The sequence below is a fragment of the Nelumbo nucifera genome, chromosome 1 (genome assembly GCF_055504915.1).
Source record: "Nelumbo nucifera cultivar China Antique chromosome 1, China Antique-T2T, whole genome shotgun sequence".
NCBI lineage: Eukaryota > Viridiplantae > Streptophyta > Magnoliopsida > Proteales > Nelumbonaceae > Nelumbo > Nelumbo nucifera.
Window position 1 is genome coordinate 79,505,330 of NC_142649.1, and position 16,204 is coordinate 79,521,533.

At 37.7% G+C, this 16,204-nt stretch overlaps 1 protein-coding gene across 1 annotated transcript; it reads right to left on the reverse strand.

Moving 5' to 3' along the window:
- Window positions 1-9,007: 9,007 nt before the first annotated feature.
- On the reverse strand, window positions 9,008-12,395 carry LOC104605630 (indole-3-acetic acid-amido synthetase GH3.10-like). Its single transcript, XM_010270467.3, has 4 exons — window positions 11,815-12,395; window positions 11,474-11,575; window positions 10,366-11,186; window positions 9,008-9,681 (listed from the first exon to the last, which is right to left on the reverse strand). Exons 1-4 carry the CDS (start codon window positions 12,132-12,134, stop codon window positions 9,137-9,139), a joined length of 1,788 nt encoding a protein of 595 aa, XP_010268769.1. The 5' UTR covers window positions 12,135-12,395; the 3' UTR covers window positions 9,008-9,136.
- Window positions 12,396-16,204: the final 3,809 nt, after the last annotated feature.

The window sequence follows — 16,204 nt, forward strand, 5'->3', positions numbered from 1 at the left end:
AAGGATGTCAGACATGTTCCAGATTTTTGCTTGAATCTGATTTCAGCTGGGAAGCTAGATGAAGAAGGCTTTAATAATCAATTCGGCAATGGAAAATGGAGACTATCCAAGGGGTCTCTAGTCATAGCAAAAGGCAATAGGTGTTGCACTCTTTACCGTACACAGAGACGTGTTTGCAAAGGTGAAATGAACATCATGGAGAAGGAAGTCTCTATAGAATTGTGACAGAGACGATTGTGTCACATGAGCGAGAAGGGAATGCAAATTCTTGCCAAGAAAAATCTGTTAACTGGCATGAAAGGTATTCATTTTAATATTTGCATTCATTGCTTAGTTGGTAAACAAAATAGAGTTTCATTTCAAAGCTCACATCCTCATAGAAGAAAGCGTGTTTTAAAACTAATTCATTCTGATGTTTGTGGGCCTATGAAAGTCAAAACTCTTGGTGGTGCATCTTACTTTGTTACTTTTATAGATGATGCTAGTAGAAAAGTATGGGCTTATGCTTTGAAATCTAAAGACCAAGTATTAGATATCTTTAAAGTTTTTTATGCTATGATTGAAAGAGAGACAAATAGACCTCTCAAGTGTATTCATACTGACAATGGTGGTGAGTATGAAGGTCAATTTCAGAATTATTATAAAAACCATGGCATTCAACATGAACAATCAGTCCCTAAGACTCCACAGCAAAATAGTGTAGCTGAGAGAATGAAACACACCATTCTAGAGAGAGTTAGATGCATGTTGTCACAAGCAAAATTTCCAAGATGTCATTGGGGAGAAGCAATGTGTACAACTGTGTACTTGATTAATTTATCTTTTGCAGTTTCTTTGAATAGTTATGTTGCTGAAAGGGTATGGACAAGAAATGATATTTCCTATGATCATCTCAAGGTATTTGGTTTCAAGGCATTTGTGTATATACCCAAGGATGAGCAATCTAAGCTTGATGACTTAACCAAGTAGTGTGTTTTCTTGGAGACCAAACAATTAAAGACTTTGAAAAGATTGAGAAGCTTCAAGTAGATGATGGTGAATTTGTAGACTTGGATCCTGTATCTCCTCCCTTGGTGCACATAAATGATGGAGGAGATGTGCAACAAGAAAATGTGAACTCAGAAAATAATGAGAATGTTCCTAATGGAGATATTGATGGTGATGATGAACAAGGGGAGCAACCCTCTCAAGAGCCACCAACTGAATTAAGAAGATCTAATCAACCATCGAGAAAATATCCACCAAATGAGTACATAATGCTTTCAAATGCAGGTGAACCCGAAAGCTATCATGAGGCTCAAGAAAGTGAGCACAAGAAAGAATGGTTCAAGGCTATGCAAGAGGAGATGGACTTTTTGCATAATAATCATATCTATGATTTGGTGGAACTACCCAAGGGTAAAAAGGCACTCAAGAACAAATGGGTATACAGGTTGAAGCATGAAGATAGGAGTTTACAACCAAGGTACAAGGCAACATTGGTTATGAAGGGATTTGGATAAAAAAAGGGCCTCAATTTTGATGAAATTTTCTCTCCAGTGGTAAAAATGTCATCAATACGTATTGCATTGGGCTTGGCCACAAGTATGGATTTGGAGGTTTAACAATTAAATGTCAAAACAACTTTTCTTCATGGTAATTGAGAAGAAGACATCTACATGGAACAACCGGAAGGATTTGAAGTCAAAGGAAAAGAACATATAGTTTGCAAGTTAAGGAAGATTTTGTATGGTTTGAAACAAGCTCCAAGACAATGGTATCGGAAGTTTGAATCATTCATGACAGAGCATGGGTATGGTAAAACAACTTCAGATCATTGTGTTTTCACTAAATATTTTTTTAGTGATGATTTTGTCATTCTTTTGCTATATGTTGATGACATATTGATTGTTGGGCAAGATAAGACAAAAATTGATAGGTTAAAGAATAAGTTAAGCAAGTCTTTCTCCATGAAGGACTTAGGTCCATCCCAACAAATCTTGGGTATGAAAATCTCACGTGATTGGAAATCCAAGAGATTGTGGTTGTCACAAGAAAGCTATATAGAAAAGGTGCTTGAGAGATTTTGCATGGATAAAGAAAAACCCGTTAGTACTCCATTGGCAAATCATTTCAGATTGTCTGGTGATCAAAGCCCAAAGAATGAGAAAGAAATAGGAGAAATGAAGAACATTCCCTATGCCTCTGCCATTGGAAGTCTCATGTATGCTATGGTTTGTACTAGGCCAGACATAACACATGCGGTTGGTGTGGTTAGTAGATTTCTTGCCTATCCAGACAAAGAGCATTGGCTTACAGTGAAATGGATCCTCAAGTATCTAAAAGGTACATCCAAAGTATGTTTGTGTTTTGGTGGTGGTAAACCTATGTTTGAATGGTTTGCAGATGTTGATATGGTAGGTGGCATTGACTCTAGAAAGTCTACATCAGGTTTCTTGTTCATTTCTTCTAGGGGAGCAATGTCATGGCAGTCCAAGTTGCAAAAATGGTTAGCCTTGTCAACTATAGAGGCTGAATATATAGCTGTCACAGAGGTTTGCAAGGAGATATTGTGGATAGAGGTTCTTAAATGAACTTGGTTTGAAACAAGAAAGATTTACATTTCATTGTGATAGTTAGAGTGTCATTCACTTGTGTAAGAATTCAAGCTCTCATTCTAAGTCCAAACATATTGGTGTGAGGTATCACTGGATTCAGAATGTTCTTGAAGAAAAGGAAGTTCAACTTGAAATATTCACACTGACAAGAATGGGCCAGACATGATGACCAAGGCCTTACTGAAAGAAAAGTTTGAATATTGTAGAAGCATTATAGGTTTGGGCATGGTGCAACCCTCCTTATAAGTCGGGAAGGGGAGATTGTTGGGGTTCCCTCCTTATGAGGTGAGACCCACTAATAAAGGTAGAGAAAAGAAAAGAAGAAAAAGACAAAAAGAAAGGAATGGAAAGTGATTAAGAGACTTTTTGTATTGGCTTGCAAGGAAATCCAACACGTCATTGGCTAACCAACGAATTGGAGAGAGCTCACTCCTACTCTCTACTCTATCAACTTTAACAAATCTCTAGAAAATGTTAGAGAACAGGAAATGGCTAAAACGAAGAAGACAAATCCATTTTCAGCATCTCCTCTTGCTTCCATTGTTGTGATTCCACATTTTGTAAGAGATTTCATGTTTGTTATCCATCTGAATGATGCTTTCTGTTATTAGTATCCAAGAGCTTTCTTGATGTTCATCATCTAGTTGTAACTATATAGAAAAACATTGTGCCCCATTACTATTGCTGATAGTGGATGATTTGGACTTTGGTCCCATGGTTTTTACCCTTACATTGAGGAGTTTTCCATGTAAAAACTTGGTGTCTACTACTGTTGCTTGCTCTGTTTTTGGTTATTTGTTTTATTACTACTGCATGCTTGATATTTGTGGTTAAGATCTCTATGATTTTTTCACAAAGAAAAATTTAGGGATTATTCCCAACACTAAGAGGGATGAAAGGACCAATGCTAAATTGCCAAGTGTCCTTAAGAAGTAGAGGACCCAGTCAAAGGACCCATGAATGGGTGAATTGATTAATGAAATCGACCTCAAACCTTTTTCTTGTTGGTAGAGAGAAATCAACTTCATAGCTTGAAAGTTGGAACTTCGGAAGGCTATTCTAATTATTAATTAACTAGCGAAGTAACCCATGCTAAGCACAAGAGTGAGGGATAAAATAGAAGGCCAGGTAAAAATCTGAGTACGAACTTTGAAGTTGATAGGATTATTATATATTAATTATCTAGTATATACTAATTTCATGGAATTGTTTTATCTTTTTTCTTCTTCTTTTAATTTCTTTGCGAACGTAGTTGTCAACTGGTTAGTTTTAATTGCTCTCAAGAAAGAACACCCTATAAACAATAAAACAAAGAAAAAGAGTTGGATTAATTAATGGTGGGGAGGACTAAGAAGTAGTAGGAGAAAGAAGAACAATACACATCCAAACAAATGGAAGGAGAGTTTCATCATTCAGTAGTCCCTTCTGTTGTACCACCTAGTTCTGAAATTTGAGGCTCAAGGTTCCTGAGGCTGTTATGGTTTTGGAGTGACTCATGATTCCTCCCTCTATACACTTCCTAAACCTGAGCCTTCATTCCAAACCATTAAAACCAACCAAAGCATGACAACAGGAGAGACCCCTCGCTACACAAACACACATGAGCATTAGTGATCATAACTCATAAGCGTTTTTATTGGGAAACCCATGAGAAGGTAGAATTGTAGAAACCCCCTCTACATATATACCAGTCATTGACATGAATGATTTCACAAATATTTTGGTGTCTGATATTTAAACCCAGTTAATAAATTACATGGTGGACCTCCAAGAGGTGGTTTACTCCATGAGAGCCTTCCCTTCTAAATTCTGATCACTTTCATAACTCAAGAAGAGAGAGAGAGAGAGAGAGAGAGAGAAGTTAAGAATCTCCATCCCCACTTGACCCCATTTTCCATCAATGGAGATGGGCTCCATCTTGATTCAATAGCTTTAGCTTGACAGAGATACCAAAAAAATGGACAGCAACATTAGACCCCTTTCACCTCAAAAAGACTACTAGACCTTCACCTTCCTATATGACTATGATGACAACCACCCATTTCTAGGTGAGTAATGGGTTTCACCTCTGCTGGCCTAGGCCCCTCACTCTCAGGTTCTTCTTATATTATTAGTCTGCACTCTACACTTGGGTAATGCGTATTTGATTTTCTTTTATCATGAATTGAGGTGAAGTATCGTCTAGAGGCGGAGATAGTTGTGGAGAGGTGGGCACTGGTGATGAGTAACAAGAGTAGCAGCGGTAATAATCATGATATTAGTGATATCAATAACCAAGAAAGGAAGAGACGGTTGACGAGTGATCAGATAGAGTCATTAATTAGAGTGGAGCTTATAGGTGGAGACAAAGCTGAAACCCGAGAGGAAGATGAGGTTGGATCGGAGTCAACCATGAAATGACGGAGCCAATTGTTTTTGGGAACTGTTCTCCAATGAGGAGCATTGTAACTCTGTATTCAAAGTAGCACAAAGTGGTTGATGCCAGGTAACAAATCAGGGGTGAAGAGGAAACAAGTGTATACTTTTGTTGATCCGGGTTCAAAGGAGTTTTGGTATTTGATAGGTCACACCTTCAGCCTTCATACATTATTCAAACCATAAACGAAAAAAGACAAAACATAAATATGTGAATTTCAACCCCGGTACCTTATTTCTCATTTATTCGCATGATGCAAGAAAGTTCACATGCGGATACCATTTCTGTCTTAAGTAAGACCGTTCCCGTTTTAATATATATACTAGCAGAAGGGGCCCTGCGTTGCAGGGGCTCGCTAAACTATCAGGCTCGAGCTCAATTCGAATTAGAGACTTGAGCTCGAGCTCGAGTCAAAATCTTGGAAGTTCGAGCTTGGCTACCTTTGATTGCAGGTCTCTTAAGCAGCCGAGGTCTCCCTCAATTGCCGAGGTGCCAAATTGAGGTCTCCCTCAATTGCTGAAGTGTCGAGCTGAGGTTTCCCTAGTAGGTGAGGTGTCGAGCTAATGTCTCTCTTAGTTGATAAGGTGCCAAGCTGAGGTTTCCCCCAGTTGTCGAGGTGCTGAGCCGAGATCTCCCTTAGTGACCGAGGTGCCGAGCCGAGGTCACTCTTAGTGGTCAAGGTGTCTTGTAGCTCAAGCTTGATTCAAATTAGATACTTGAGCTTGAGCTCAGAAGTTCGAGCTCGGCTCGGCTCGAACTCGACTACCTTTGATTGCAAGTCTCCTATCAGTCGAGGTGCCGAGCTGAGGTCTCCCTCAATCGGAGAGAGAATGACATTCTTGTAATTTGAAAGAAAAAAGCAAAAGAGAGAGAGAGAGTTGGTAGAGAGTGGCATTCTTGTAATTTATATGAGAAAAAGGCAAAAAATACTGTTAGATTCCATTTCCCTCGTCCTCATGCCTAAGATACACATTTCAGCTTAATATATTTATATAGATATAGATATAGATAGATAGATATTGATTTTCATTTGGTTACATCAATTTGATGGTTTCAAATCATTACCATTTTGTTTTTGTTCCACTGAAAAAAAATTATGGTTCAAGAACAAATTTTATTTTTTTGCTGATTTGGCAATTTCATAAACGAATGAAAACAAACTCATTCATGTAAGATCTTTACTCCAAATTTTATTTTTATTTTGATTTTTTACACAAAATCGATTATGTTTGCTTCTCAAAATTCAAAATTGAAGTTCAATACTTGCGACAATGCTATTAACTCGGAAAATAGTTGATCAAGTGGATGAAGTTGGATATGGTCCATTCATTAGTTTTGTAAGAATAACACTTTTTCCATGGAGAAAATGACATCAGCTTCAATGATCACAACCTTTTACAGCCCCGCATTGGGAATATCTCCATACTTGTATGCTTTTTTATGGGGAGATATTCTCAAAGCATGTTTGGTCTTTGGCTGTCCACTTTTGAAAGTCTGTGCTGCATTTCCTATGGCCTAGGGATGTTAGTGAGTCGGGCCCGACCTGATAGACCCGAACCGATTGGGTTGATTTTGGTTCTTAATATATTGTCTTGATTATTATTAGTTTGAAACTGGTTCTACTGTCCATTGGGTCAAACCCACTTGTCTTGAAAACTGATTAGTTTGGTTTTGAGTCTAAAATTACAGACCCTATTGGGTCTGGTTTGGTTTTAGGTCCTTAGTATTTCTTGTAAGGTCGAGATCTCCCTTAGTGACTGAGGTCTCCCTTAGTGGTCGAAGTGTTGTCTAGTTCAAGTTCGATTCAAATTAGAGACTTGAGCTTGAACTTAGAAGTTCGAGCTCCACTCGGCTCGAACTCGACTACCTTTGATTGCAAGTCCCCTGGTAGCCAAAATGCCAAGCTGAGGTCTCTCTTAGTTGGAGAGAGAGCGGCATTCTTATAATTTATAAGGAGAGAGAGAGAGAGAGAGATGGCATTCTCGTAATTTGTAAGAAAGAGAGAGAGAGAATTGGTAGGAGAGAAAGTGGCATTCTTATAATTTAAAAAAAAAAAGCAAGAGAGAGAGAGAGAATTGGTAGGAGAGAGTGGCATTGTTCTAATTTGAGAGAAAAAAAAAAGTAAAAGAGAGAGAGTTGGTAGAGAATGGCACTCCTGTAATTTTTATGAAAAAAAGGCAAAAAATACTGGAAGATTCTATTTCCCTCCTGGTAAGACTTTCTTAAGTATAGATTTCAACTTAATATATTTATATAGATATACATAATAGATGCTGATATACATTATTCATAGAAAGGGATACATCTATATATTGAGAGAGACCGTTGAATAATGCATCTTCACGTACTGAGTTGTGGAGTTCTGATGGCCAGCGTATCCGAAGTCGTTGTGGAGGGCCACACTGTCCAACTTCAATGGCGCTTATTAGGAGTAATTTTAACAACGAAAACATACCAATAGCAGTAGAATAGATGACACTGGAAATATTTCCGATGTGCGACTGCCGACTGGATGTTTGCACTGCTTTTGTTTTCGGGAGATCCGAGTTCCAATAGATGATGTATTACACTTGTGAATTGATCTGGGCAAGTACTATTGCTGAAACCCACCATTTATGCCACGTGGAAGACTGGTGTTTGACTGTATTTTCATTCTTAGTCCACATCATCTTTGTAAATTTCTAATTAATTCAACCACGTGGCAAGGGCTTATGCTAGAACTGCCACGTAGAAGAATTCTAGCAGGTCGTTTAGTTTCCTACCCTACACTGAGAAGTCTCATCATCATCTGATGTGCAGGGCGCAGGCACCACCACAAAATCCATAAAACCATATCCATTACCGCTACTGATGAGAAAGACACAAGCGCAAGAAGGACAAACATGATTTCCCTCCTAACAATATCATAAAATGATAAATAACTACTGTCGTTTTTGGTACAGAAGAGAATCCGTGGTGGGGCAGAGTAGGATGCCCATGCCCACTCACTGATTATGTATGTCGGTGTTTGGAACCGTATACATTTATTGACAAAACGATTTGTCAGAAAAATAATGATTAATCCGTTTATTGATACTTAGCCTTATTAGTTAGGGATGTTTATGAAAACTCGATCGAATTAATTAATTCGGTTTCGATTTGGTATTTTTGAAAAATTGAATGATCGATTTGGTTATCGGTTATGCTAGAAAAAAAATGATGGTTAACTAAACTGAATAATATATATATATATATATATATATATTGTAAATATGTCACATATTTTCTATATATTATATATAAATATATGCATTATATATATATAAATATATACATATATTATATTTATAAATATATTATATATACTATATATTTTTATAATTTTTATAATATATTATATCATTTATTATTTATAATATTATATTATACATATATTTATATAATATATATTATAAATATAAAAAACAAAAAAATCGAAGAACCAAACCGGTCAAAAACTGAAACCAATGGACCGGTTAACTGGTGGTACCAGTTCAGTTTCAGTTTGGAGAAATTGAAAAACCAATAATACCAATTCAGTTTGCAAAAATTGTCTATGGTTTGATTGACGGAACCCTAAACACCCCATAGACACTATTAGGCACCACATTATTAAAACAGTAAATAAATACCTACGTGTTAGAGAAAGTGCTAAAATGAAACTTATCCAACGACAAGATAGAGTAGGCACGCACAACGTATTCATATAATGGGAGAAATGCTGAAGCGGCGCCTATGTGATATATCACAGAAAGCTTGCAATCATGTTGACGACAGAGCCATTGGCAAGCATTGTCGTATTTTATGAATCAACCAATCAAATTAACCAGTCCTGACTCCTGTGTCGAATGGGGTATTTATGTGGGTGCATGCACCATGCACCATGCACTTTGCTTTTTGTTCTCTGGCATGCAGATGAAACTTAAATTGGAATTTAACTATTGGCGTTATGTTATGTGGAGTGTGGACATCAGAATTCTGAAAACAGTAAACGGTATCACCATCTGTTTAATTATTGAGGAATGGAATCACAAACAGAAAACCACTGATAATTGATTAGATAAGTAAAATTGGTTGGTGTTGCTCATCAATCATCATCAATTCATCACCCCCCATAACCATAAGCCGTGCTGCGGAACCTTTTAATGGTGCAGACATTGAGAATTCTGAGGAGGACCTCGTTGCTAGTGCACCTGGGTGTCTTGAACTGGCTCAGTGCTGCTCCATTCCCTACAAAGTGATCCAATATCTTCTTAAATGTCCCACTCTCCACAATGCACAGTTCTAGTGGTCCGATTGAATTGGCCCTCCTCGAAACCACATACCCATGATCCACAAACGCTGCGTCCATCTCCCTGCAGCACTCCCTCAGCACATCCTCCTCCACTTCACCCTTTATCTCCCAGTAAATCTTGTAGTGCCCTGGTTGATTTTTCACGTCGGCATGACTGGTGAAGTCCACTAGCTCAGCCTTTGTCTTGCTCAGCAGCTGAGAACCCCTCTCCACCACCAGCTGAAGGTCCTTCTCTGTATTCTTGTCAATGTTTACCGTTAGAATTAGCTTTCTTCTGCAAATAAAGTTCAGTTTGGGGGTTCCTTTGTAAAACCCAGCCACCTCCACCACGTCTCCCAACTTGTATCTATAGAGACCTGAAATGATAGAAGAGTCAAATTAATTAAAAGAGGTGATCGATCATTCGATCCAACGGGTTAAAGCATTGCACTTACATAAGAAAGTGACCCTTCCTTTTTCCAAACAGTAGAAAAGATTAAAAGCAACACAAGACATTTAAAAGTGGCAAGCGAAGGTCTGGTCTGGCCTGCTCACACAAAACAAAATACACCCATGGTAACTCGGTTTCAAATTCATCCACAACCATGAATGAATTAAAAAAAAAAAAGGAGAAAAAACAGATGGGATTGATCCAAGATATTTACTTTAATTTGAATATTCCCCCTCCGCATCAAAGGCTGTCCACATTCAATGAACGCCAGCTCTGTTAAATTGTCGGTTGTTTGAGCCTTTGAGCTTGAGGTCTCTAGGTGAAACAAGCTAGCTAAGAGCAACTAGCTAGTAGCTACAAATAAATTTAGGTAAGTACACCTCCAATATCCCCTCTTGATCTATGTCTCCATAGAAGACTTGGGCCAACAATTTGATGGCTCTGGGATTGATCATGTACCCTAGAAACTAGAAATTAAGAATCCATAGTTCCCATACTCATAAAGCATGGGAACTACTCATAAAGCTTTATGAGTAGAGGGAAACCAAACAGAGAGAGAGAGAGAGAGAGAGAGAGAGAGAGAGAGAGAGAGAGAGAGAGAGAGAGAGACCTGTAAAAGTGGTGAGGACAACCTCATATTCTTGTCCAATCTTAACTTGAGAGAGTGGTACAGGCTCAGCTTCCATAAAATCATCAATGGCTGAATTGCTTTCTTGGTTCTGCCTATAAAGAGGTATAAATTCGAAGTAAGAGAAGGTGGGTATTACTGCAAAAGTAACATTCTCTGGAGTAAAAGAGGGATCCACATTAACCCCAATCCAACTCTCTGTGGATCCATAGTCAGCACTCACTAGAGGTAAATTCCCTGCATAACGCCTTAGTTTCTTCAAATAAGGTTGCATCGATCCCGTCATTATCGAATAAACATATTTAGCATTCGGCCATAGCTTGGGAATCACAGAGAACCAATCCAACGATTCTAGCTCATTGCATTTCTTTTCAATCGTTAAAGCCAGGGATGGATTCGGAGAGAGAACCTCCAGCACAGCTTTTCTCATGCTCGGTACGGTGATTCTTGAACTCAGAGTGCCGTCTTTGATGTCTCTGCATATGTCCTTCCATACCTCTTCGAAGGTTGTAAATGCCTGCACTATGCTGTAGGCAAATGTGGAGGTGATGAACTCCACCTCATCACAGAAAACAAGGCCAAGCAGAAGATGACAGTATGTCGATTGTTTGTAGTCTCCACCTGAAATTATTTCCTTCGGACTGCAAGTAAATGACTTTGTTTTCTTCTGTTTTATCTTGAACTCCTCACTTTCGTAGTAGTGGGTTGTTGCTGTTCCCGCTGTTAAACCTCCCTTCGTTTTGAATTGTCTGCTGCTATAAATGAATTCAAGGATCCTCCCTCCTGCTCTTATTGGGTAAATCCTGATGCAAATAATCAAATCAGAAGAAGAGGAAGAGTGAGAAACTAGATAAGTGAACTGCGAAATTAAACACGGAATTGGGACCTAAGACGAGTGTAGCTGTGAACCCCAATTGATTACAAGCAGGAGCAAGAAGAAAATCATTTGAAGTAAAAAAGTAAAGAAACGGAGTTTTTCTTATTGCTAATATAATATAAATTTTAGGAAGAAAATGAAGTTTGAACAGAGCACTTCGCATCAGAAAAGAGAGAGAGAGAGAGAGAGAGAGTATTAAGGTCAGAGGCAGACCTCGATCGGTGAGCGGCTGCCAACCTGAAAATCTGAAGAGTAGTTTGAGCGCTATGTCGAGTGAAGGGTACGTACTTTTGTCTTCCTTCTGTGGTTCCCGAACTAATAACCATTGGCAGAAAAGAAAGTGTGAAACGATTTCAGGCTTTGTAACAGAAAAATTGGAGTTTCTCTTTTAACGTTTGAAATAAAAGAAATGAAATAGTAAATGGATAATAAAACAGAAAACAGAGAGTTAGTTAGACATCTATTCTTCATCCTCAAAACTTGGACCCCTGATAAATAACAACAAAAACAGGACCAGAATATAAAACAAAAGAAGAAGAGGAGGAGCGACCAACCTTAGGGAAAGAAGGGAGATGGGTTCTTGAGTGAGGATTGGAGATGAATCCCCATCTGCAATTCTCTGGATGTAAGGCTCTAAATCCGCATGGGAAGCAAGAGGAACTAAGGAGGTGTAAAGGGCTTCCAGGGCAGTGGAGTCCATATCTTGGACTTTAATATCCCCCAGCCATTTCCTGAGGTATTCGGTGTTAAAATTCAGTTCAATAATTCGTCGCAGAGTCTGGGTCTGAACGAATCCAGCGTTTTCTGCCACCTCTTCGAACCACCTGATAATGTCGTAGTCATGACAACCGTTACTGTTCAGGGACGGTTCCATTGGGTAATAATGCCGGGAAGAAGTTAAGACTTAAGGAATGGTGCACCGGACTTTGGGTTTCTCTCTCTCTCTCTCTACATACTCACACAGAGGTCAGAGACAGAGTCACACACACACACTAGAAACACAAAGCAAGATCACAGGGACAATGCGTTTCTCTCTTCAACTGGGCTAGATGTTGGACGCTAGCTTAGCCCATCTCTCACCTTTTCAATATTGCTCAAATGCTCTATAACACTATTGTAGATGAGTACGATGGTATATAGACCACAAGAAAGGGTTATCGTTTTGTAGATATATAGATTCTTTAGAAAAAGGATGGAGACGAATACGCGCACCAAAAATGCAAGCTATAATAGTAATAGTGACCCCAACTCCCCTTTTAATCCAATCTCTATTTATTTACATACGTTGACTTTGATATTTTCACTACCCTATTTTTGGATACAAATTTACAACGTTTTTTTTCTTATTTTTTTTAATTGGTAACTCAAGATATGTTACTATATTTAATGTTACGTGTTTGATGTAGGTGCAGATGGCCCCATCCCATCGTGGGCCTACACGTGTTGGCGCAAGTCAGAACAGATCCAATCAGGGTGTGCACGAGGCAGACCTCGGCGGGTTTCGGGAAGTAAATAGCGTGGGGTCACCTAACGGCCTCCGATAGCCACACTCCTCGCATATGGACTGCATCCCGATCATCCGAGTTCACCTATCTCCAGACGGCTTCAAGTGTAAATAGGAGGTGACCCCCTCAAGGTAAGGGATTTGAACTTAAGTTCTTTAGTTCGCACTCGAGATCTTCTATTCTTTCTTGTGGCCTCGTCTGGGTGTTCATACCTCGAATCTTGTTCACTCCGCACCTCTTAATATTAACTTGACTGTTGGAGTCTTTGCCTCAGATTGCCACCCAGAGCCTCTAACATTGTCCTTTTCGCAGGATTGACCTATTAGTCCTCGGACCCTGAATACATCGGCCCAGATACCTTAGCCTCCTCGAACCTTGGGCACCTCGAACCTTAAACACCTCGGACCCCGAACACCTTGGATACCTCAGTTTCACCTTGGCTTAGGAGCGAATTGACAATGTTATCCTCAGCCATTCTGAGCATCAACATCATCCACGATTAAAGCTGCTTTTAAGGGATTTTGCCTACTGATTATAATTGATTTTGTTGAATGGATTTTCTTTGCCTAATGCTTTCGAGAAAAAATGATTCGATCATCCAATGCTGATCCATCTGTTTGTTTCTGAGAATCTGACCCGGACCCGATTACCTTAACCCGTTTAAGACTTTTAATGGGAATGGCGTAACTCATCATCCATCCCATGTCGACGGTTGGTTTGTAGTATGCGGGAATCCATAACCCCCAACTTTTTACCAAAAAAGGATTATATGAAAAATTGTATTTATTATATTTTCTTTTTCTCTTTCCTTAATCGGAAAAAATGCCAATTTAATAGTGACAATCAAACAGGGCAAAAAGGGGAAAAATCATGTAAGAATAATTATCGGTTGCAACCCTAACTTTCTTATTTTATGTGTTATTGTTAAATAAATTTCTTTTTTCTTTTAAATTTTACCTTTTGCTATTTCAGGTAGTTGGATTGAACCGACCTCAATTTTTATCAACCATTGATCCCTTCTACCCATTCAATAATTTTTATCTATTTTTTTTATTTTAATTTTTTTGTCAAAATAGATTATCCCTTCAAATTAGATGATCAAACCGTCAACCCAAAAACTAGTGTTCAGAACAATTTTACTTCTAAATTGGTTTTTAAAATCTTGGTTATAGTACTGAGAACCAAGGACTTGGATGTATTGACATAGTCAATGGCCCTACCAATATGTCACCTAATGTAATTTAAGGTGGGGCCATAACAATACATCAAACAGCTTTGATTTTATTGTTGTGATTTGTTTGTGTTTTGCCGTATGGACACTTGAAACCTTGCAAGATGTGTCACTCATTGTCTAACATGGCAAATAGATTGATCATGTGACAAATCAAAATGGTTGGAAACTGTCGAGATATATTTGAAAAATATCGGGAAATGATGGAAGGATTAAGATATGCATAGATCAATATGAATTTCATTATTGTTTCAAAATAATAATTTTAATATTTTATTACTTTTTCTTTTTTTTTTGTTTTAGTTTTCTGGTTGATGTGGAAAGTGTTAATATTCCATATCTATCAATATTCATCGATGATCAATATATATGGTTAGGGCTAGCAATATTTGATACAATATGTGATCACCAAACACAATAAGAAGCATCAAAGTTTATTTTGATGGATCTAGGTTCAGGGGGAATCCAAGTAATACCCCTCCACCTTTTCTTCTCTCTTGAAGTCCCTGGATCTTGATAAGACTCATAAAACTCAGCCATATTTTTTAGAGCTCTTTCCAAAACAATTTGGGGTGGGTCTGCGATATTAGAAAATGTTTTCTGATTTCTGTTTTCTCATATTTGTGAAAGATATAGACATACTTCTCCTCCAAATTACTTTTGTTTTTCAAATCGATTTCGTGAATATTCTCCGGCCCACCATGCTAGCAAGTCTGTATTCGAATCATTGGGGCCTAGTATGCTTTGGTCTACGACAGACCAAATCTGGTTAGTCATCTCACACATCTTAAAAACATGATTTAAGTCTTCCTCACCACAGAAACTGCAACCACCATCAGTGTTTAAACCTCTAGCTCTCAGCTCTCAACAAGCTTTTAGAAGGGAGTTTGTTTTTCAGTAAGAAGAAACGAAAGATTTTTAGTTTCGGCTGACATTTGTGTAGATCTTTTCATATGCCACTTAACGGTTAGTTAATGGTAGGTATTAGATTGGTATGTTTTGAAAGTTTGGATATTGAATTATTGTATTTTAAAGTTCGAGGACTAAAGAAGCATTAGGCCCAAAATACATGGTATTAATCGAGAATTTTCCTTTTTTTTTTTTATTTCAATACAAAATAGAGAAGGGGAGGTTACCCACCACTAGAGATGCAAACGGATCGGCTCAGATTTGAATCAGAGTAATCCGAATATGATCCAACATTGTTCATGGTGGATCCAATCCGATTTGAAGATCCGATCGAATCTGATAGGCCTCGATCTGAATTCAAATCCTATTGGTAGGTCGGTCTTTGAATTTGATCCAATCTGATTTTTTTTCTTTAAAAATTAATAGATTATTAAAAGAAAAATAAATATACCAATTTAAATAAACAAAAAAAGAAAAATATAAGTATTTTTTAATTATTTTCAACATATATATATACATGTTATTTATAAAAAATGAATAATATAACAAATTCATAAAAAGTACAGTATAAATAGATAAATAACATAAATATATATTATATATATATTTATATAAATAAATATATAACATATATCAGATCGAATAGGGATAATCCAAATTAGATCCAATTTCTGATCGAATCCTATTATATCTGATCCAATTTAAAGATCGAAACAGGGATGATCCGAATTTGACCAAATAGAATTGAATGATAATCCGATCTATTTGCACCCCTACCCAACTTGATTCTTTGTTAATGAGATTCGCACAGACAGTTTAAATGGATACCTTCCATTGCTGATTAACTCCTATCTACTAAAAAATTTTATGTAAATCCTAAGTCATAAATGAAAAAAGGGGATCCTCTTATGGGATGCTAGACAAAGCAAAACGGGTCCAGATCAAGTCGTTCCGATTTTTTTACCCCAACTCAGTTTTAGGAGTCTTATCTTAATCCCAGTACTGGAATTAAATTAGTACGAAGAGCTCCCCCATGTTTATAATTCAGGATCCACACAAAATCACAACTAAGTATCATATTAATCAACAATTATAACATGTGACACATACGAAACCTATGAATTATTTAGCATATACCGATCGAAAATGCAAAAATTAAGAGAAAACCTGGCACAAAATTACAAAAATCCAAAGGAGAATAAAACCAATCACAGGGGAGTCCAGTGTGTTTGTGTCTTCCCTATTCCCACCTTCAACCATTTGGAACTTACAATATAACTCTCCAATTAACAGGTTTCT